Source organism: Acartia tonsa, chromosome 1 (assembly GCF_053477335.1).
Source record: "Acartia tonsa isolate MP-2025a chromosome 1, ASM5347733v1, whole genome shotgun sequence".
Lineage (NCBI taxonomy): Eukaryota > Metazoa > Arthropoda > Copepoda > Calanoida > Acartiidae > Acartia > Acartia tonsa.
In genome coordinates, this window is record NC_137260.1 from 32,280,640 (window position 1) to 32,303,630 (window position 22,991).

Consider the following 22,991-nt stretch of genomic DNA (forward strand, 5'->3'; position numbering starts at 1 on the left):
TTTAAAGAAAAGGAGAACTATATCAGTCTCGCAAGATCTTTAACTAGTCAGACAGGCATCTTGTTGCTTTTATATAAGGATTGTTTTGACTTCATTCAAATGCTACATCCATTATTTTTAATTCCAAGCATTCATTACTAAAAACCCCTGGACGTTGTCAGTTTAACTTAATTGAACCAATTTATTATGGCGACGCACCCAGGGATATTAAGAGAATCTTGGTTTTAATGATAAACAAAATTACCCCTTCGATAGATAACAATTGTTTGATTGAAAAGTGTGGAAACTGCTAACGAAAACTTTTACGCCAACGAATGAGAAAACGTATTTATAAAACTTTAGGTACCAGTAAAATTTACAATACAAATGTCCCCTTCCTCCCTGGTTCGTGCCACTATGTATAGTTAGATACACGAACTAATCACTATGTTTTATTAGGACTGAAGAATTTAATATTTTGTAGTCCAATTTTTAAAAGATATTTTATTCTAATGTACTAATAGTGTCGTTTTCTGATGACTTTGTGAAAAGGATAAATGATGATAAATTAATTCCCCCCCCCCCCAAAAAAAAAAAAAAAATTCTTGTTGTAGCTGGTATTTTGAAGTTAATATACAGAAATCCACTCTTGTATTTAACTAATGTTATTACAATCAATTGGAATGCTGATAATTGTTTACAATTAATGGTGCTTGCTTACATGTGAAGACCGGAGCACCGAACCCCCCCCCCCCCCGCTTAGTTTTGACAAAAATCAAAAATAAGGGGGGGGGGGTAGTTTTTTAACCCCCCGCTTAGTTTTGACAAAAATAAAAAATAAGGGGGGGGGGGTAGTTTTAACCCCCCCCCTTAATTTTGAAGAAAATCAAAAATAAGGGGGGGGGGGGTAGTTTTTTCACTGTACAACACGCCAGAAAGTTGAGTGAGGTAAATCAAGTAAATCCAGTATACCAGAGTGAAACCTTATTAAAGGGATATTCATGTTTTGGGGCATAATTTCCTTATTTATTGACTTTGGCCAGTAAAAGGTTTTAATTTTGCGCAAAATTAAAACCTTTTACTGGCCCCCCTCCTCCTTATTTTCTGTTCAGGGATACATCAATTACTAAAATCAGTCAATAAATAAGAAAATTATGCCCCAAAACATGAATATCCCTGTAATAAGGTTTCCCCTCTGGTATACTGGATTTTCTTGATTTACCTCACTCAACTTTCTGGCGTGTTGTACAGTGAAAAAACTACCCCCCCCCTTATTTTTGATTTTCTTCAAAATTAAGGGGGGGGTTAAGTCTTTGCCTTGCTGAGCCCTTTTCCTCCTTGCCGTTTTCCAGACATTAAAAAACTACCCCCCCCTTATTTTTGATTTTTGTCAAAACTAAGCGGGGGGGGTTTCGGTGCTCCAGTCTACCACATGTAAGCAAGTACCCAAATAATTGTATTAATTTGTTAAGATGTTACTTAGAATTCACATTTATTGTTTTGCATTTATATTTCAAACAAAGAAAAAAAGAAACAATTTTGAATGATTTTTTTTCTTCAATTTGACTTAATGACTATAATGTCACTAAATAAATGTCTTATCTATCTATCTAAGAAACAATTTTTAATGATTTTTTTCTCTTCAATTTAACTGTAATATTTATGAATTAGATATTCATACAATAAACGATATAAGAAGAATGTAGTTTCAATCAAATTAGATTGATTTGATTATAATGACATGAACATGAAATGATAAGTAAACTGAGGACAAACTATTCTTTTCCAAGTTCAGAGAGGAAATATTGATTTTTATCATTTATCCCATATGTCCATATTTCTGTATTTTTTTGAGAAAAGAAAAACTAATGATTTTTTTCTATTTCAGTGGAGTAGAAAGCCCGGGCACCTCCGAGACCCAGTCAGCCTCCAGCGAAAATGGAGACTTCTCTTCGCGGCTCCACTCCGAGGAGGAGACCTCCGACTATCCTCGAAGCACGCCTAGTCCTACCTCCTACTCAACACAAAACGACGCAAAACCGCCGTCGTTTACTGACGAAAATGGAGGGAAAAACTCCACGCCCATCTGTATCTTCTCTAGTCCCGCTGCCTTCGCCAATTATAATGTGCAGAACCCTAGTAATAATTCTTCCCAAGCTTTTGTGTCACTCTCCTGCAGCCGCAGCATAGCAAGTTCAAATTTTAGTGCAAGCAAAATACATTCAAGACTGTCACGCACAAAGAGTGCCGACCTAATTCAGTGTGATAGCCTTAAACAACATGCGACAAGAAAACGTCGACGTCGCAGAACTTATCCATGTCTGGAGCTTGACTGTGACATGCTTCCAGTGTCTAGCCTACAACTGCCACAAAGTGTAAGTATCTCAACTGAATCAAACCTATCTGGCTTCCTATCCCCACGGCTGTTCTCAACTGAACTAGCCATCACTGCCACAATACCCTCAGGTGCCAAAGTCTCTAAAGAGTCGCCCGTCATACTGCCTAGCACTGCCGCCAAGCTTCAGATAGAGCAGCAGCAGCAGTCCGCCATTTCTGCAACCGACACTGCCACGAGTACAAAACGGAATGATTCTGAATTAGAAGAAAAAATTTGCAAAAAAGTGAAATTAGAAACTGTTGATAGCATTGCTAATATCAATGATATTGACAAGAAAGGAACAGCTAGTCAGAATCTATTGCGCAGCCATTACAAGCTGTTACACAGCTCTAAACTAAACTCAAACAACCTGTTGTTACGGCCAGAAACAGCCTCAAAGCTTAGGATAAAATCTAAAGATGATCTCAAAATTAATGGTGCTGCCGGGAAGGATAATCTTGAAAGCAAATGCTTTATTAAGGATGAAGAAGATTCCAAATGGCGCAAAGTGGAGTCGGAATTATTTTCTGGCCAACACTTGAAAGAGGAGAAAAAGATGAATGGGGAAGTTTGTGCCCTTACCAAAATTGAACCTGATGAAAAACATAAACTTATCAAGGGAAAGCTAAAGACCCTGGATAAAATGAATCTTGATTTTATGAAAATAAAATCTTTAATTGGTTCTGATATGGACATAGAGCATGAAAAGGCAAAACGAAAAATCAATGAGATTCTCATGTTTGATCATTCCAAGGTTAAATTCCAACTCCAAAATGAAAAGGATGAAATTGATGCGTATCCTTGCTATGCTACCCCTCCTGGGCGCCTCTACATCTGTGAATCTTCCTCCCAAAGTACAGATTCTTGCGATAAAGATCACTCCATGTCTTCCCAAAATAATGTAAATGATGATGATAGCAGAGCAACTAATGGCAAAGAAACATCAGCCAAACAAATGCCTCCAGTGTCAACGCCATCAATATCAACCTCAGCATCAACTGTTTCAACAATGCTAACATCATCATCAACTATAATAATCAACTCTAATAGCAATTCCATAGATGCATTTGAAAAGACTGACTCTAACATGACAACACTAAGCAGTAGCTTATGTAATGGCAGCATGAAAGCTGTCGCTGGCCTGCCTAGGCCGACATTTAATGGAAGTTCCGGCACTGTAACACCCGAAGGGGAAGAGGTAGAGGGTGGAGATGAGTCCAAAGTTGTTGAACGTGTGTTTATGAGATGTAAATGGAAGGATTGTGGACTTGATGTTGAGGATCTCTACTTGCTTGATCATCTTAAGGTAAGATAAAAATTGTTAATAGTATATTTGCTCTATAATTACTTTACCCGATTGTCAATAAGGCAATTATCTTTAGCACATTTGAACCTAAACTATTTATTTTTCTTTTTATACTTTTCTTTGAATTTTTAACATAATAAAGATGTCAAAGAGCAAGTTTTAATTGAAAAAATGCGGAATCTTTTTCACATATTTGTCCACCTTTTCACGCTAAACATACTTCACGGCTGGGACTGAGACAAAACATTAAAAGAAAACTTGATAGGAAAAAATCTCATTCTTGACAAACCTGTTTTTTTTATATTTTTGAGTATCGTAATCAAGGCATTCAGACTGTCTGTCTGTAGCTTAAAATCTCGCTAACTGCTGGACTGAAATGGTTTTCCTTATTAGTGAAGCTTTCTATGCTTCCAGCGAAGGTTTGTGATAATGGTGAGAGAGGGTACCTCCACCCTTCCAAGAGAAATCGCATCTGGAAACCCCCACCCCTCCCAAATTAATTTCTCTATGAAAACTAAATTTTTTAGTGGAGGGTTTACTACTTTCCTCCCAACATGAAAAACATTTAATTTTTTGTTATTAGAATAATTGTACTCATCACCTGTTTTATCTGGCAAGTAAATCTTCTAAATTTTCTCGGTATCTGTCTTGAAACAAATGCTTTCATTACAACTTCCACACTTACTCTGCAAACTTTGGGCTCAAGCCATTCTCCTCTTGTGTGTGTGTGTGTGTGAGTGAGGATAAGATCTTAAACATCAAAGTTTTTCTTGTTTATGCTAAAAATGCTTAAAATCTGTCCTCGTGCGCATTTATCGGGAATAAAGGGATGGTTAATCTAGCCAAAAAGTTCTTACAAGGATAATTATGTCTATTCATGCCAAGCAATGATAACAAAAATATGGATAATCTTTAAAGTAAGTCATTCAGTAGTAAACTAAGAAAAGAAGACCTTTTTTTCTGCCCCCCAAATAATATTAGATTTATTTCGCTTGTTGGCTGTACAAAGATGTTAGTTTGATAAAGTAGTCTTGGATTGAGTTGGATCAATAGCTTTAAAAATCATTCAGTACAGATAACAGTGTAATTAATATCTAGAGTATATTTTTGGTACAGTTGTATGTGTTTGTGATCAGTATAATTATGTTAAATTCGAGCGTTGTACTTTGGAGAAAAAAAAGGAGAAATAAGATCTTAGTGTTATGTAACTGTATTTACTTTTTAAGCTTAGTTTAATACTTCTTATTCATAATTTGTTTCTATTTACCTGTCTCTTTCCCTTTGTGTTGATTACACCTCGTGTTTGTCATCTAAACTTTGACCTCAGGGTGAGTGTAGGCATTAGGTGCCGGGATAGGGATCAGCTCTAACCAACAACTAAATTAATTCGAAACAAAAATATTTGGTAATTTCAGATGATTTTTCGTGACTTAGGTAGGCAACGATTCGTAATAAACTAAGTAAAGAGGACCTTTTATCTTCCCCCCCCCCCCCCTCCAATATTATTTTAGATTTATTTCGCTTGTTGGCTATACCTTATCCATGGATAGGTCACTCGTACTGATAAAGTTATATTTTACATAAAGGACGGAACAACATGTTTGTTACCCAAACAAAAAGTTAAACAGAGGTTACCACCCCTCCCCTAACTGTAATGTAAATTTTACCCTCCAAATTCTGGGAACAATGAAAAGTTTTAAAGTATACCCCATGATAATACAATTATTAATAATTACTAATAATTCTTGTTCACAAAGAACTGACCTGCCTAGCATCACTTCAAATACTAGTTAGATAATTAGATTAGACTTATGGAACATCTTTCCATTTCCTGGACTTGAGGGGGAGTGTAAGCATTGAGTAGTGCATCCTGCACATAAGCAGAGAGATATATATATACTGATATAGTGAAGAATTATATCTAAATAAAAAAACATAGATCTAGTTGTATGCAAAGATCTTAAGGGATAAGACAATGGACAATTAATTGATACATCCCCAATTTATTTATATGAAAATCCTAGGTTGAAATGTTGGGTTATTCCTAGTTTAAAATTAACTAATTAAAATTCACTATAAGTACCCAAAGTTTTTGAATCAACGAACAATATAACGAGGTTATGAAATGTGCTGTTTTCCCTTCCTCCCTGTCAAGGCAGAAGTATAATTTTTTTAGTCACAAGTCCTCTATTTAAAAAAATAACTGTTTTTGCCCTGTTATTTTATTTTCCAGAAAATTTGTCTCTATCTGCATTTCCCTAGGCCCGAAACTTTAAATTTTATCGCCTTGTTTTCTTTTGTGCTCAAGAATTTTATGCCTTGACATTAATTTTAATCAAGTTCCTCAACATTTTTAGGCGTTGTTCGACGCGTAGCATCTTTACAAGCACTTTCATTATATCATTAATTTAATTTTCCAGTTTTCATTTTTTCTTATGGATAAAAGTGCTTGTGTATGTTTATGTACATGTGTGTAAAGAAATGAAAAAATAAAACAATGGAGGAATTTTTTCATGAAAATCTCCTAAAAGCAGACAAGATCAAATATCAAAATGAATATGAATACTAAATATTTTAAAAATTGGTTTGACAGTCTTGTCTTGACTGATTTGTGAAGCTTCGCTTTTATGGATGGTTTTATTAAAAGTTCCTATTCTCATCAAATGAAAATAATTTTACAAAAAGTCTCAAAATTAACCTGTACCTGTCTATGTAGTTCATCAGATTTATATTTTTGTTAATGAAAATCACGAAACCTTTGAATATTATTATTATTTTAGACTGAACACCTGGGGCTTCCCGCCATGAAGGTGTGTGACAACAACAACCTACTCCAGTTTGCCCTTGGCCTCAAGGAGAGCAGCACAGCCCTGATGGGGTCCGCCAGTAGGGCCAGGGGCACTGAGAAACCTGAGCATACTGTGGATGAAAACTTAACTTGCCTCTGGGAGGGGTGTAAGGTAATGTTAAGAATAAATTTGAGGTTTTTGTAACAACAATAAGTAAAAAGGAACTTGAAAAGTATTTTTCATTTAACGAAGTCCTTTTTGACCCTAGTTATAGGGTCTCCATTCAACAGGGAGGGAAAGAAAATTTTGCCTAAAACCATCCCTAACTACTTTATATAATAGGATATGTAGCAAATTCTAATTTGCTTAAATGATTCTACAAGAACATGTTATTTATAATATTCTGATTTCAAGCCAAATAATGTAATTTTGATATTATTCAACCTTACCTATTTCCATAGTAGTTATGCTCTTAGTAACGCTGTTATTTAGAGTAATTACTTCTGTTCACTCTTGGCCTTATTTAAACATGATAATATCTTTTTTGAGGATTTTGAGGCCATAATTTTTACATTTACACGGGGTGTAAAATATAATATCATCTTTTGTTATTTGTAGATAATACCACTTATATTTACTATTTTAGTCCAAATTTTTCTATATGAAAGACACGAAGTTTTAAACAAAACTTACTTAAAATTAATTCAGCTATCGTGCTAAATGTCATATGATTGATTTATTGATATTACCTGCCTTTAATACAAATGTTAATTGCAGGTGTATGGGGCTACTAGTTCAGCGCGGGGCTGGTTGCAGAAGCACATAACTGCCCATGTTGGGGCTAAACCCTTCAGATGTATTCTGGACACCTGCAGGGCTAGGTTCTCTACTCAGGTATAGTTTCAAGCTTTTAGCTGTAATATAATAATTTCTGGGATCGAGAGGGATATGCCAATAGACGATAAATTATTGTACATCACCAAATTTATTTGTTTTATTTCACAAACTACGTAATATTTTTGAACATTTTAATTGATACAATTTTTGGAAATGTGAAATTTTTTTCTCGTATTCATTCGAATCCGGTGGATAGGATCCGGTTCTCACCCATACGAAAAAACTATGTCTAGCATCGTATTATATCCAGCTTTCTACGAATATAAAAATGTACAATCATAAGATTAAAACCAGTTTTTTATCTGGTGCCTTCGGCACCTCGGGGCTAAAAAACTAGTTTTAATCTCTGTACATTCTATATCCGCGGAAAGCCGTTTATAATACGATGCGAGAAATAACTATTAATTGCACTGAACTTTTTTATATGGTTATTGCAATTATAGTAATTCTTTTTACAAATACAAAAATCATTTTAATTTGACTGTCGTCTAGGTATATTTATCTAATTGAGAAAATAAATTTCTGTTTGAAGCAAATATTGTCCTCACTGACTTTGTATTTATATTTTAGTTTCCACTCAGAACTAATTAACATAATTCTATAATTCACTTTGGTAACAAAGATTTTTTATTTTGGTACCCAAAGTTTTTATTATCTTGGAACCCAAGGTATTTTGTTCTTGTACCCAAGGTTTTTTAGCTAGAGGAATGGGGGAGGGGGGGTGCACAATCAAACCATGCACATATACATGTTAATGTAATTGATGATACTTTTTACATTTAGTAACATAGATACAAAACAATACAAAGCACGTTAAAAATGTTTGCCACTTTGAAAACTATAGGAGATAAGCTTTCCATTGGTATGTCTAACATTTTTTTTAGGATAACTATGAGCTGAGCAATAACAGTTTTAAAAAGCCTACCCTAACATGTTTTACCTTATTTTTAGAGGATTTTAAGCGAAAATGAAAAAAAAATATTTTGCGGATTTTCTCAAAAAGCCCCCAAAATAAAATTTGATTTTTACCTTTTCCAGTATACCAAGACATGTGACTTTAAGGCTGTGCAATCCGCTTTAATGGGTATTTTCAAAAACCTGGAATATTTTTAGCCTACCCGTGTTGTCCTCACTGACTTTTGTATTTATATTTTAGTTTCCACTCAGAACTAATTAACATAATTCTATAATTCTCTTTTTACATTTTACTTTAAATTAAACTTAAGTTTATCTTATTTCACTTAGCGAAATAACAAAAACTAAAAGCATAAAGATTTCTATTTGAAACAAATTTTTAAATTTTTTTCTGGTAGGTATGGAGTTTTAAAATCCCTATAAAGTGACTGCAGTCGAAATAAGAGAGAAAAATATTTTGTAAGACAATTAGAATTAATTTCTTATATACAAGAAAGAACAATAAGATTTATTTGTTTCTTAAGGAATAAAAATTCATTTCAATGAGACCTTTATATTTCAGATCTCTTTATCTCGCCATGTAAATTCTCACTTCAAGCCGCCAACAACCAACAGCTCTCCAGGTGGACCACGCCGCGGCGGTGGTAACACACCTGACGCAACAACACCCATCAAATTTTACATCCGCAAAACCCGCCGAAAGAGCCGCAGCCGGCGCCTGGTGCGCAATGTGAACGCCATTGATCTCTTTGACATTGGCGTCATGGCGGGCGTTAAGGATGCGCTGTCTAAAATAAAACGGCGGAAAGACTACGCCAGGCTCTGTAATGACTCCAAGGGTATCGGCTATGAGAATGGTGACGCGAAAAAGAAAACTATTGCAAAATCAGGAGATCTGATTTTTGATCGCACGGGTACAATGCTCGTGTTACAAGCTAAAATTATCTGTAGGAAACTAGTAAAGGACGCAAGTTCTGAGCCTAGCACAATTGGTAGCAATTCTGGGAAAAGTAGTAAGAACATGGAGGGAAAAGTAGACAGAGAAGACAATGAGAGCCATAGAATAGAAGAAAAGACAATGTGTCTTGTTCAATATCTTCCAATGGGCATGTAAGTATCAAATAAATATTAATTTTGTTTTATTAATAGTAATGTTCTTATTAATTTTCAAAAGGCACCTCTTGTTGTTATTTATTGACTTCACCACTTGCCTCTAGGGGCTTTGCATCAAGATGTGAGGAAAGGCACTCCCTGTTTTCATTTTTTTAAATATGACTTTTGTTTGTGGCATTTTTTATGAAGTTGGGGGTGGGGAATTACTAACCAGGATCAGTTTTGGGCAGAATAAACACAAACAATACAATTGCTTTTTAAATATCTTTATTTTAGTTTGGATAATGAATGGGTGGCGAGTGATGAGTATAAACCACGAAAACGAGTTCCCATCATCCAGCTGAGTCCGCCTGCAAGACAGATTGTCCATGATCATATCTTTGGCCGCCGGTCAGACCAGAAAGAGAAGAGGAAGACCCGACCCTACCTGGGACCCCCGCGGCTGACATGATGGGGTTCAGAGTACAGTTCATATTTTGATATTTTATTTAGTTTATTTTAATGTTAAGGATTAAAGGTCTTCTAAGTAGAATTTGTTTTGTAATTTTTTTCCATGAAAAAAGTTTTTATTAATGTTTTTCAGCTTTTTTAAAAGCATTTTCTTTGAATATCAGACATTTTATAGAAGTGGAAATATTGAGTAATTTTTTTAATTTTCCTCATCCTTTTCATCATTTTTTAAAATTGCATTAATTTTTTTAAAAATCCACCAACTTTGGTGAAATTTGTTATGAAGAAAAGTGTACTAAAAACATGAAATGAATGAAACCCCATGTTATACTGTATTTTGTACATTTCTAGGCTCAAATGTTGCCCAACCAGTGTTCTCACACATTTACAATATGTGTCTTAGTCAATGTAATCAATAATTATTATTATGTAATAAAGAGAGGTCTGCTCATAAACAAGAATTAGATGGTTTGGTTACTTAAAGATAACACAATATTTGGTGCCCCAATTAGTTAAATGCTTTTTAAAAGTCAAACATGCAATAAATAGAAGCTTGTAAATATTATATAAATAGACAGCATTTTAATAAACAAAATAATTAAAGGATCAAATCATCCTAATTTTACTCATGAATAGTCCTCTTATGTAAACTGAAGATTCTCAGACATAAAACTCTAAATTAACAAAAGATTACCATGTAGAAAATGAAAATTATTCTTTAAGATTATTTTTAAGTATTTTACATGCGAAATGAAAAACCTATCTAATTCTCAACAAATCTTATCTGATACAAAATGTGGCACTTAAATTAAATGTAAAAATTCTTCAACAACTTTCTTTTAACAATTTCAAACTTTTTAAACTTCAGAAAATCAACGTTTAGCATTGCATAGAATGTACAGAAATGTTGCAAATATTTTTACAAGTTTGCTTTTTATTCAGAATTGCATTTTTTCTTTAAGACTAACAGGTTAAAGTTTAAAACAATTTATAGCAAATTCTTTTCTGTTGTTAATTTATTATTTTCTTTCATTGTCATCGATTTTAATCTAAAAGTTATGAAACTATGCATAATTTATGTTGATAAACAAATGCAACTTTATTTAAGATGCAATTTCATGTATTTCATGATAATTTATAATTAGGATGCAGAAACTTTCACAAGTTAAACAGCAAATCTTATCTATATCTAATTTTGTATTGCTTTTATGTTAATTATTTATTTTTTTCGTTCTTAAAACTATTTTATAAAAAAAGAAGTAATTGAGATTAGCAACTCTAAATATCTCAGTTTATCTCTAATATAAACATTTCAAGGTCTCTAAATTTAAGTTATTTATCTCTGATGTACTTATTAAAAAAAATATAAGATGAACCAACTTTACACTGCCGTCTCACCCTTACATAATATATATTTATAACCAACTGGATTTTTTCTATTCCATTCTAAGTATTAAAGTGACTAACAACTTTTCTTTTTTTTTTAATTTTATTGTTTTGTTTTTATAACATTTTGTCTTTAAATTTATTTCCTAACATGTAAATTATAGATTATTTTAGACATTTATGCCTAAAAGTTATTGTTAATTGTATTTAAAGATTTTAATGTTGATTGCCCATGTTCATGTTCAAAAGTGAAATTTGTATCGGCATTGAATGTTAATTGTTAAAAAATTGTAGATTGAAATCAATCAAAGGAGAAGGGTAGAAGTGCCAGTTTCAAAATCATTTCAAAGGAAATAGTTGCACGTTTTATGCAACCTGCAACTAAAATCACAGTGCTGTATTTTATATTGGTTTAAAAATATGGCACTTATGCCTCCTCCCTTTTAAAACTTACCTAACTATCAAAATGCAGATTTTAGGTTGGTAGAAATTCGTGATAAAATTTACAAAGTCTTTGCAATGAAAAATGACTTGAATTAATATAAAAAATGTACATAAATTTCTTTTTTTTATATTTTCCCCTAGAAATACATGCTTTTATTTTCTCTTTTTTTCTGAGCAATGTTGTAATTGTTTCAAGCAGTAAAATAGAATTTTTCAAATGTTACATTACACATATTTTTAGCTAATTGTGCTTTATTATAATTTGTATTTCTAGTGAAATATGTGAATAGTTTTTATCAATGTATTTATAGAAAAATTTAGCCAATAAATGTTGAGTTTAATCATAATTTAATTGTATTTTATGCTCAAATACTTTCAACCACTTAAGTGTAAAGAAGGGGTAATCTGTTTATAATAATTAATGATGTGTATCAATCTCTAACAAACCCTGATTTGAGTTCTTTAGATCATAGACGTCCAAGGGGGGGGGGGGTAAAGTGGGGATTACCCCCCCCCCCTCCCCCATTTAAAATTTACCCCTACCCTGGGGGTGCCGTAGGCACCCCTAACCATTTAGGAGGGGGGTATTTACCCCTCCAAACAATTTTGTAATTGTAATTACCCCCCTAAGCAAATTTTACCCCCGGGGTAAAAAATTTTTTAGTTGGGGGGTAAAAAATATTTGCGGCGCGCATTTTACCCCCCACAAAAACGAAGTACCCCACCCTTAAAAAATTTTACCCCCTCCCAAAAAAAAAGCTTGGACGCCCCTGCTTTAGATGTTGAGACAATTCGTTGAGTGAATTTAATACAAAGAAAAAATTAAACGAATAGAAATTGTTCGACTCCCGTCTTAGACCAAAATTATAATACTATTCTACAACTAAATAATAATTGTTAGTTTGAAGAATACGACTTTTCAAGGAGGGGGGGGGGGGCACATCTGACACTTTTGCGTAAACAGGGATTATAGGCTTTGTCTTAGGAGTTATAGGATAGGTTATTTGGGGAAAAATTTTAGTTTTTGGGTGTATTTTCCTTATATTTAAAAAAAAATAAATAGGTCTCCAGTTTCAGGTGCTGCAGGCTGGAAGGTCACTTCTGGACAGGTATAAATGAAAAAAAAATTTAGTTTGAAGAGTTAGAGATCAACTTATTAAACCAAATATGCATCTTTTGGGATGTTATGAGCATATATGAAGAAAAAATAAAAATCAGCCTCCAGGTTCAGGTCCTACAGGCCTCCAGGTGAATTCTGGACAGGTAAAAACTGAAAATTTTAAATTTTATAGTTAGAACAAAACTTATTTTACAAAAGTTGCTACTTTATGGATGGTATGAACTAATTTGAAGAAAAATTTGAAATCGGGCTCCAGGTACAGGTACTGCAGGCCTCCAGGTGGATCCTGGACAGGTAAAAACTAAAAATTTTCACTTTTAAAGTTAGAGCATAACTCATTTAACAAAAGTTGCTACTTTTTGGATAGTAATAACCAATTTGAAGAAAAATTTGAAATCGGGCTCCAGGTACAGGTACTGCAGGCCTCCAGGTAAATTCTGGACAGGTAAAAACTAAAATTTTTTACTATTGAAGTTAGAACAAAACTTATTGAACAAAAGTTGCTTCTTTATGGATGGTATTAACCAATTTGAAGAAAAATTTGAAATCGAGCTCCAGGTACAGGTACTGCAGGCCTCCAGGTAAATTCTGGACAGGTAAAAACTGAATTTTTTACTATTGAAGTTAGAACAATACTTATTGAACAAAAGTTGCTTCTTTATGGATGGTATTAACCAATTTGAAGAAAAATTTGAAATCGGGCTCCAGGTACAGGTACTGCAGGCCTCCAGGTAAATTCTGGACAGGTAAAAACTGAAATTTTTACTATTGAAGTTGGAAAAGTATGTTAACAATAAAAGAAATAAATCTCATTTCTTTTAAAACCATTTGATAAATGGCCAATTGGTAAATTTAATTAAATGGATTTTTATTTCTCAGTAACTGCATATCATTGGCAATATTATTGAAATCATATTATCTTTTACTTACATTTAAATTAAAAGCAATAGATAAAAATAATAAAATTCTTATTAGTTAATTCTATGATGCTGTTAAAGGAATTAAAATGGAAAGATCTTTCCTGAAAGTTTAAGAGACCTTTAGCTTCAGTCAAAATATTTTACTACTTACTACATTTATTTCTCAGATTAACAATTTAGTGCATAGTACGTGTATTATTAGTCCAAGGTTAATTGAAGTAATCCAAATCACAAATTTTATAGAATATAGAAAAAAAAACAATTATTTGATATAACATAATAAATAAAAAAATTAGCTAAATCCTGTAAAATTTCCCATTCTAGCCTAAAAGTTAGGGCATCGTTATCCTCACATAGATATAAAAAAATGTGAAAGACTATGAAACCCTAACTTCTAGGCTACTCAAAGAAATCTCATAGGATTAGGCTCATTATCAATATGATAAAAGATATATATTATATAAAAAAAAACAATATACATTAGACAAACAACTATTCAAAATGCATAAGCAGCAAAACATTAATATCAAATATCTACACATTTTATTATTCAAAAAAAAAATCTTTTTGATCATATTTGGATTTTTCAAACATTTTGATTAAAAGCAAAGTCATGACTCTTATCTAATAAAAGAAAATTAGTAAACAATAATTATATTAGTTTTCCTCTATTATTATCAAATTAATCATAGAATTTTGTAAATGTTGAATAAAGGAAAGATTGTTTAATCTTCCTTTGGCCTATTCATATAAGTAATGTATATCCTTAAAGATTTATTATCCCCCACAACCCCCTCCTCCTCCACCACAACCTCCTCCTCCACCACAACCTCCTCCTCCTCCACCACCACTATCACCTCCGCCAAAATCACCCCCTCCCCCACCAAAATCCCCTCCTCCTCCACCAAAATCACCCCCTCCACCAACACATCCTCCACAACCACCCAGATCCCCTCCATCTCCATCTGTTCCATAAAAATCATCATACATAAATGCAGGAGTAGCATACATGTAACCATAATTCTCCATATTGCTACTAGTCCCAAATTTGGTAGTTTTCCTTTGCTTAGATCTTAGCATGAAGTTACTTGGCAAATCCTCTCTTACTTCTTTTAGCCATCCTAAACATAAATAATGTAAACAGATTAATGGTAATTAGAATAGTCATTTATCGCATTGCATTCTGCAGATATTAAAATGAAAAATTATAATATTAAAACCAGTTTTGTTAACCCTATCTTAATAAGCTTCACTGTAAAAGAGAACTATATCAGTCCAGGTGTTTGTGAGCTCCTTTTCTATACAAAAACAGAAAAAAATCCTGTAACTTTTATATAAAGGATTAAGTTGTCAAGTTACCACAGCATTTCATCAGTTCTGAAGAAGAGTTTGCTAAAACAGGAGGTTCTTCTACAGCTCGTCTTGGTCTGCGTAGTGCATCCCATTTAGCTTGCACATCTTCTACACTATCCCCAGGTATTGGTTGGACCAAAAGATATAGCACAGTTGCTGATAAACTTACAATAAACATTTCTAGTACATTTTGTTCTGATCCTCTGCAGTATAGTCTACCAAAAGTAAGGTCACACTGAAACTCATCCATCTTGAAAGATTTACACTTTGTAATATCAAACATGTGGGATTTCTTTGTTCTCAGGTTAAGATACTCGAGCTGGCAGTATCCTGGATCTCCACGAACATGTCTTGATCTTTTGACACGCCCAGTCCACTGAGCCATTAGTACCCCTAAATCTCCTTCACTGTCCTATGGCAAAGATATAGAAGTTTAATAAGTTTATATTTTTTATCATAAAAGTTAATTATATATTTGAATTAATAACTAGGTTATTTCTATTTTCACTTGCATCAACTGCATTCATGAATTTCAAAACTACTTTAAATGTTAAATGATATACAGGGTGCGGCACATAAATCCGGACTTTTTTTAATTTTTAAACAAATGAACATAAAATCATCAATTTTAAAGATTTCATTAAATTTTAAAAACTGAGAGGCAGAATAGGTATTTGACTATTAGATTATTCAAAAAAATGGCCGCCAGTCTCATTCGCCGCCTCTACCCGCCTCCTCAACCGCCAGCAGGCCCAGGTCAAAATGTACCTGTCCAAGCTGGCGAAGTTCTCCTTGATAGTGGCAATGAGGGAGGTCTTTGTGATATGAGCACGTCTATTGGTCCATGCTTCAAAGTAGCTTTAGGCCCAAAAGTCCATTGAATTAAGATCAGGCTGTAAGGAGGCCACATTTCCTTAGAAACGTGAGTAACCAAGGGTCCAAATTAACTCAACTTTCAAGCTACCCTTAGACACGGAGGCTTTCATTTGGACCACAGTTGAGCTACAACGACGTTTTTTTACCTTTTTGAAAATGGCATGACGATTCAGCTAGGATTGTCAACGCAATTCATAGTCTAGAATGAGTTTTAAAGTTCCATATGGGTCCCTGAAATCGAAAACCGAGAAATATTAACAATTTTTCACCATTTTGACGTTTTTGACATCTTAAAATCTGACACGTTTCACTTTGCTGGAGTACTACGGTTAAGCCATTTCAGATAGCAAGCTCTAGTCTTTTCTAGTGTCTTACTTATGTATCTAACAGTATCTCCAGCAAGTTTTATATGCATATCTTACCTACAGATAGGCTGAGGTCAGATTTAGTGGGCCCTAGTCGAGAATCAAGATTAAACCACCTGCGCATTTCGAATCTGCCTTGTTGAACATATGCGCGGCCAGCTCGTAATACACGTCCATCTTCGTCCAAAGTTTTTTTTGAGCTAAAAGGTCATTATCTAAGCTTTTTATAGTGGGGTCAAACGTCCTGATTGGTCAAGTAGTTTTGATGCTATGGCCGTTTTAAAAAAGTCCGGATTTATGTGCCGCACCCTGTATTATTGTTAATGTTTACCTTGATTAATATAGCTCTCCAAGAAGGATTTTTTATCATTGAGCACATATTCCAATTATCCATATTTCCCAAAGAAGAGCTTCCAACAGTATGAGCATAAAGAACTGGTTTGGAGTCTACATTTAACCTGATTATGGAAAACCATAAAGCAAGTGAATGGAAAATTTCTGCTGAAACTTCTGTTTTATCATGAGCTAGTTGAATATTTGTTCTCCAGCAATGATTTACCTCAGGATTTGGAAGACAATCAAATGGAACAGGACCAAGCAAATTTTCAATATTTAGTGGTATCTCAACATACTCAAACTTTTCAGTTGTAGATACTGTAAAGTATTTTGGCCCTTGGGTCATATAGGGGTCACCTTTTGTTAAGGTAAAACTCAATGTTTGGCCCTCCCTTGTTAGTGAAATTTTTTGATGTTTAGGATTAGATTGTAATCTAAATGCTTCTTTTATTTCATTACTGAATACAATTCCACCACAGGGAATACACCAAAGATACTCTTTCTTTTGGAAATTAATCACAGCATTCCATACAATGTCAGTATCCATAATATACTTTCCTTGCTCCAAACTTGCCAGTGTATTCCAGTGCAATCCTGGTACATCTACTTTAGCCAACTGTGGATCCATGCCAAAGGATGCTGATTTCATAAAAGTTGTCTTGTAATCAAAATCTTTAAATAATATCTCCACTGAAAAGTTGATTATCTTGTGTTTGTCATTTGTTGATTCGAATTCTAAATCTTTGCATGACAATTCAGAGACCTGAACTACAGGCAGAAGTGATTGTTTGATTTGGAAGGGATCCACATTGTAAAGTTTACCATAAGGAGGCTTGCCTCTGTACATTGCTCCTGATAGAGGGTAGTCAACTCCAAATGCTTCCTTCCATAGATATTCTGTACTTTCACTTGTACTAAATGAGTATTAAATTCACATTTGAAAATATTTATTGGTAAGATGAAAGGTTCTTATAGAGTAAGGGATTAATTGTTTTAAAAGCAATTAAAACAACACTTTCAATCTATTAAATTGAAAGAAACAGAACTCTTCCTGCTTTTTAAATAGATTAATGTTATATATCTTAGACAAAATTGCTTCAATCAAACTATACCTGGATAGTTTAGAGCCTGGAGTTCTGTCATTCACTGAGTCATCATGATTTAATTGCCTTCCAAGTAATCTGAAAAAAAGTCCATTTAATAGTTTCATCAAGGACAATTTGTACAATAGTAGTTAATATTTTAAAATAATAAATTAAACTTAACGGTCTATATTTATGAAAAAACAAAGAGGTAAATAAACTTAAAGAAACAGAAAGAAAGTGAAGAAAATAGGAAAGACTCGGAAAAAGTGAAAAAGAATGAAAGATTAAAATATATATTGTATAATACACAGATTTTGGTATTAAACTGCTTCACCTTGATCTTCTCAATCAAACAGATGAATTAAAAATTACCTATTCATATCCTTGATATATTTGTCTGGCATGACTTGATGGGTGTGCCATACAATATCCATGTCATAACAAGGAACAAGGAACTCTTCTGGATTGTTCTTCTGCAAGGCTATGTACATGGAATATCTTTCAATAGATTTGTTGATGAAATCAATGTTTCTGTAATGGGGCAGGGATACCTTTATATATTTAAAGTTGAACATTCAGAATATTTCAGGAAATATAAAATTCTGTTACATCTAGAGGGGGGGGGGGGGATATAATATCCCCTAAAACTTTTTAGCCATGGTTCAAAGTCATTAGTTTTACAAATAAGGTGAGAATTTAAAATATTTAATGCACCATAATTTGATTTTCAACCTCAACAAATCAAGATTATCAATCCACTTCCCCTCTGTAAAATTTGCTCTTTGTTAAAAATTATTGGGATTGCCCCCTCCAACCTCACGTACTTTTTTTTATGGATAAGAGTTAGTTGTTCAATTTAAATTCCTGGTAGTAGAAAACTGACTGTCGCTGACAAGCTGACACAAGATCATAACTAAAACCTGATTCTTCTAGTTCCTGGACGTCAGATGAATAGTTCTTGGTCAGGTCAAGGTCGTAAGGTTCATCTGTAAATGATTCCCATTTCCATTTTTCTTCACCAAACTAAAATACATTTTTTAGTAGCCTGGCTACTCTATGATAAGACTATATCCGTACAACCGTCTCCATTTTAAAAAATTTTTCTAATTGTCAGAACATAAAGCTGCTCAAGCTTACAAGATTTAAAAATTAATTACAGTTCACTATCTGTTTTCCATCGAAGATAATGTTAAATCAAATGCTGCACTACTTATGAACTTATATGTTCTTGTTGAGAAATATTTAACTGGGCTCTTTAAATTACTTTAAGATAAAAGCTTTATATTTGACTAAGAATAATATTATACTAAGAATTAATTGAATGGACGATTTCCACAGGATTACCACAGGAAATGGGGAAGCAATGATAACCCTCATGAGGGTTAATACAACCCATCCCCATAAAAAAAATATTTTTTCCATACGCCAATGACATTTACCTTAGTAATGTCATGATTAATAATTCTTCCAAGAACCGAATTTTCCAAATCTTGTTTGTAGTACTTAGGTGCAAGCATATGCGTGTGCCAAACCCATCTAAAATCAGTTTATAAAAATAATTGGTTAGATACATCTATCTATGGGATAGGTTAACCTACTTTGGTAGGTAAGAGTTGTTACAGACTTCTAAATCTAGACCTTGTCAGTTTTTCACACAAAAAATATGGGGAAAGATTATTTTACAGCCAATTGTCCTATCATTAAAACCCTGCAATCTTATCATATAAGGTAGTAAGGTTTTCTTTGTCTGTCAGTTAAAATCTTGCTAACCATTGAATACATTGAGTTGTTTCCGGTAAGCTTCACATAGGTCTCAGGCTTGTTTATGTTATTTTACTTATACAGGGGTTGGGTTTAGACATTTTTTCTGCTCTTCTTTCTAGGATTAAAAATTCGTTGATTTCAATAAAGCATTTGATTACAAGAAAAAGACCATATCTAGGGGAAATTTTAGGTTATTTTCTTTCGAAGGTGTATTTTTTGATAACTATAAATAGGGATGGTTGTTATCAGAAAACAAAATATTTATTCAAAAAATTCTTATGAATATTTAAATTCTTTCAATAACAGTCTAATTTTAAAAACTAATTTGTCTATTGGTGTAATTAAAATCTAATTTCTTAATGGACAGACAGACATGAAAATATCATACAAACCTGACATCTAGCGGAGGTGAAAACTGAACATCTTTGTCCAAACCAGAAGAGAACTCTCTTATAAATGGAATCCAAATGTTCTCATATCTTAACAAGGTCAATTAAGTGTACAGGTAGCGGAGCAATAATATACAAGCTAAATACACTTAAAGCCTTTTGAAAGCAAAATTTTTGTCTGTTCGTGATGAAGGGCTCTGAGATGGGTTTTTGAAAGATGAATGCCGCGTTTCTTGATTGATTGATTGACTAGACAAAGTATACAACTATTTATTTAATTATTTCGCTTTTGTTGGTACGGCCTTCATAGAAGAAAAACAAATTATCTTCAATTCATTTTTGCTGCATATTATGCATCTTTTTAGAGCTATATTAGACGGTATACAAATGGCTAAAATAATAATTTTAAAACTTTGAATTCTTAAGTTGTATACTGTGTATAACGATATCGTCTTTGTTCAATCAATCAATGTCTAAAAAATGTCGAAAAAAACATCTCAGGTCTTTTATTAAAATGTGTTAGAATTTATAGATTTCAAACTTTACATGATAAATGATTCCTTTAACGGTTAGGTACATATAAGAAAGTATAGCAACCAGAGAATATACATATGGTCATATCATGTTCATTTTTCAAGAATTGATCCCTAGTGCTAAAGCACATTCTTAAAAGCTTAGATTTGTTAAGCTTTCGCTTTTTTTTATGTTCTCATCCTAATCAAATGAAACTTTTATGTAGAAATTATTAATTGATAAGGTACACTACACTAAAATACACTAGTACTAACCAACACTCAAACAAGTTTATTGTAGCTTTACTTGTACAATTTTAATTACCTGTAAATAGCCTTTTTTATGACATCTTCATCATAAAATCTCTTTTTCAAATCAATAGCCTTTAAAAAGTCTAATTCAGCCAATATGGCATCTGAGCTCAAAGATTTTCTCAAATCATTGTCAATAGTTTTGTAAATTTGAGCCATTACTGCTATCAAAGATAGATAACTGAAAGATAATATTTTTTTAAAGTTTCATACTACCTTTCTTATCGTATATTTGCTGTTTAGGCTTATCTTTGTTGCATACCAAGAAATGGCAATATTCATAGCCGCGAAGCTTACTTCTGGCCAGGAATAAGGTATAACCAACAAGGGAATTAAATCCAAAATAATATTTGGGGGGCAAATGGAGAAGTCGTCAATTTTACGATGTGTTGCCCCCCAACGACAGCTGAAAAACACGTATAGGTTTCGTGATTTTTTCCCGAATTAATTTCGTTATTGGTATGAGCTGACTTCTGGCGAATAACAGTAAGGAAATTATTGTTTGAGAATAGTGGTGCTTTGGTAAGGGCGTCCATAAGGGGTGTGGAGGATGAGTGCAACCCGTTATTTTTTTAAAACATAATTCTAATCCTTTTACATTTTACTCAGCTAGACGAATAACAATGTTGTAATCACTGGCGTGCACAGGGATTTGCCATGCTATGCGCCAATCAAACCTTAAAACTTTTTAACCCTTAATCCAAAAGTGAAGTTTTATGGCTAGGGGTGTAATCAGGGATATAAATAGATAAGACAATTGGCGATAAATTGATAAAGATCTCCAATGAGGATAAACAAGATTATCTATTATGCAAAAGTAACCAAAGTTTTCGTGTCAGCGAATATGATAACATGTTTATATGCATAACTTTGGGTACAAGTGTAATTAATAGAGATGTTACATTTTCGTCCGAGGGACGGGGGGGATTCACATGCCCATGAACAGTGCAATAAATATAAGAGACAGAACTCCTTCTTGAGGTTATGAACCAAGGAAAGAAATTATAGAGTAGCGATAATTAATATAAAATTGATACTAAACATCAACTTATCAAACGGCAAGACGTCAAACATTTCTTAGCAGTGAAACATTTTAAAATTAAGCATTATTACAAAAAATACGAAATTGATTTTAATTATATACAAAATTATCTTTTAGAAAACGAAGCTTTTCTACAAGTCGGTCCGTCCGTACCGTTAGCTCATTTCGTTAATTTAGACATGTTAGAATTGTCCTATCGATATCAAAATTGGCATGGTGATTCCTATATTAGTTAGGTACGGCATAGAAAGCTGAGCATCTCTATGATCGTTACCAGAAAGTCCGTACGTTCATTTGAAAAATGCTGATTTTTAACTTTCTTTGATAATATTTTTTTATATTAGAGTCATCCAATTGATTTCAACCATTTAAAACGTACTGATTTTTAAAAACATTTTGAACCATTAAAAACGTGCTGATTTTTTAAAACATTTTTTTATGATTTGATTATCCTATTCATCTGATTTTAGGAATAATGATTCTTAGGACAACAAGGTAAAGTATTATAAGCGTCGGCGAGCTGAGGCAACTCTAATATCATATCCTAAAAAGGAAAGTATGTCCTTTTACTGCATCCTATATATACGAAATATTGCAACAAATTTAAGCACAATTATGTTAAGACTTAGAAATTAATGTTCTGCTTATACAGTTTTGACACTCTAGTTATTGTTTGTTTGTCCTTCCTTCTGATTTTAGATTTTCGCTTTTATGGATGTTGTCATCCTTGTTTTCTTAAAAATTCATTCGTAACTTTAGGTTGTATAAGATTAGTCACGAAACTAAGAAAAACTTATTACTAAAGGATTTGGTTGATACTAATGACAAATCTGTTGAAGATTTTATTGGTAAATTACACTTTCTTAGAAAAAAACTAGAACTTGTTTCTCTGTAAAAAAAAACAAATTATAATCAAACGTAAGATTGCGTCATCTTTCAATAATTTTGAATTACATTCTGTGAAAAACTCGCCCACCAAATTAAAATAGGTGACAATCTATGTAGATTAGTTAGAGGTCGAAAAGTTTTAACACTGCTAGTTAAAACAAACTAATCGAGTTTAGTTAAAAATGTCCAAAATTTTTAGCAAGCAAATGACAAATCGATAATTTAAAATTACCTTAATAATTTTTAGATTAATGACTCTCCAGCTCCTTTGCATCTCAATACATTATTTTGTCTGTCGGTAATGCTATGAGAGTCCCTTCATTTTTAATGGGAGAAACGTGATATTCTTTATATGCTGAATTAAATAGGTATA

General features: G+C 33.0%; 2 protein-coding genes across 5 annotated transcripts in view; one reads left to right on the top strand and one right to left on the bottom strand.

Moving 5' to 3' along the window:
* The window catches only part of LOC145330092 (uncharacterized), a 75,257-nt gene extending 63,254 nt beyond the window's left edge, over positions 1-12,003 (top strand). Inside the window, exons 2-8 of one of the 4 annotated variants that reach the window (XR_013883262.1) lie at positions 1,868-3,662; positions 6,443-6,622; positions 7,229-7,345; positions 8,826-9,373; positions 9,653-9,838; positions 10,178-10,268; positions 10,463-10,531. Coding sequence is in view for 2 of the 4 variants with exons in the window: in XM_080174683.1 (XP_080030809.1) it covers positions 1,868-3,662; positions 6,443-6,622; positions 7,229-7,345; positions 8,826-9,373; positions 9,653-9,827 (2,815 nt within the window). In the remaining 2 variants the exon portion in view is untranslated. Of the gene's footprint in view, positions 1-1,867; positions 3,663-6,442; positions 6,623-7,228; positions 7,346-8,825; positions 9,374-9,652 lie in introns of all 4 variants that reach the window. The other 3 variants (XR_013883263.1, XM_080174683.1, XM_080174675.1) reach the window with 3 other exon arrangements.
* Positions 12,004-13,871: 1,868 nt separating this feature from the next.
* LOC145317343 (uncharacterized) lies at positions 13,872-21,761 on the bottom strand. The gene is made up of 9 exons (XM_080158388.1): positions 20,702-21,761; positions 19,868-19,954; positions 19,151-19,247; positions 18,575-18,734; positions 18,084-18,261; positions 17,739-17,807; positions 16,622-17,540; positions 15,056-15,461; positions 13,872-14,817 (listed from the first exon to the last, which is right to left on the bottom strand). Exons 1-9 carry the CDS (start codon positions 20,845-20,847, stop codon positions 14,474-14,476), a joined length of 2,406 nt encoding a protein of 801 aa, XP_080014514.1. The 5' UTR covers positions 20,848-21,761; the 3' UTR covers positions 13,872-14,473.
* Positions 21,762-22,991: the final 1,230 nt, after the last annotated feature.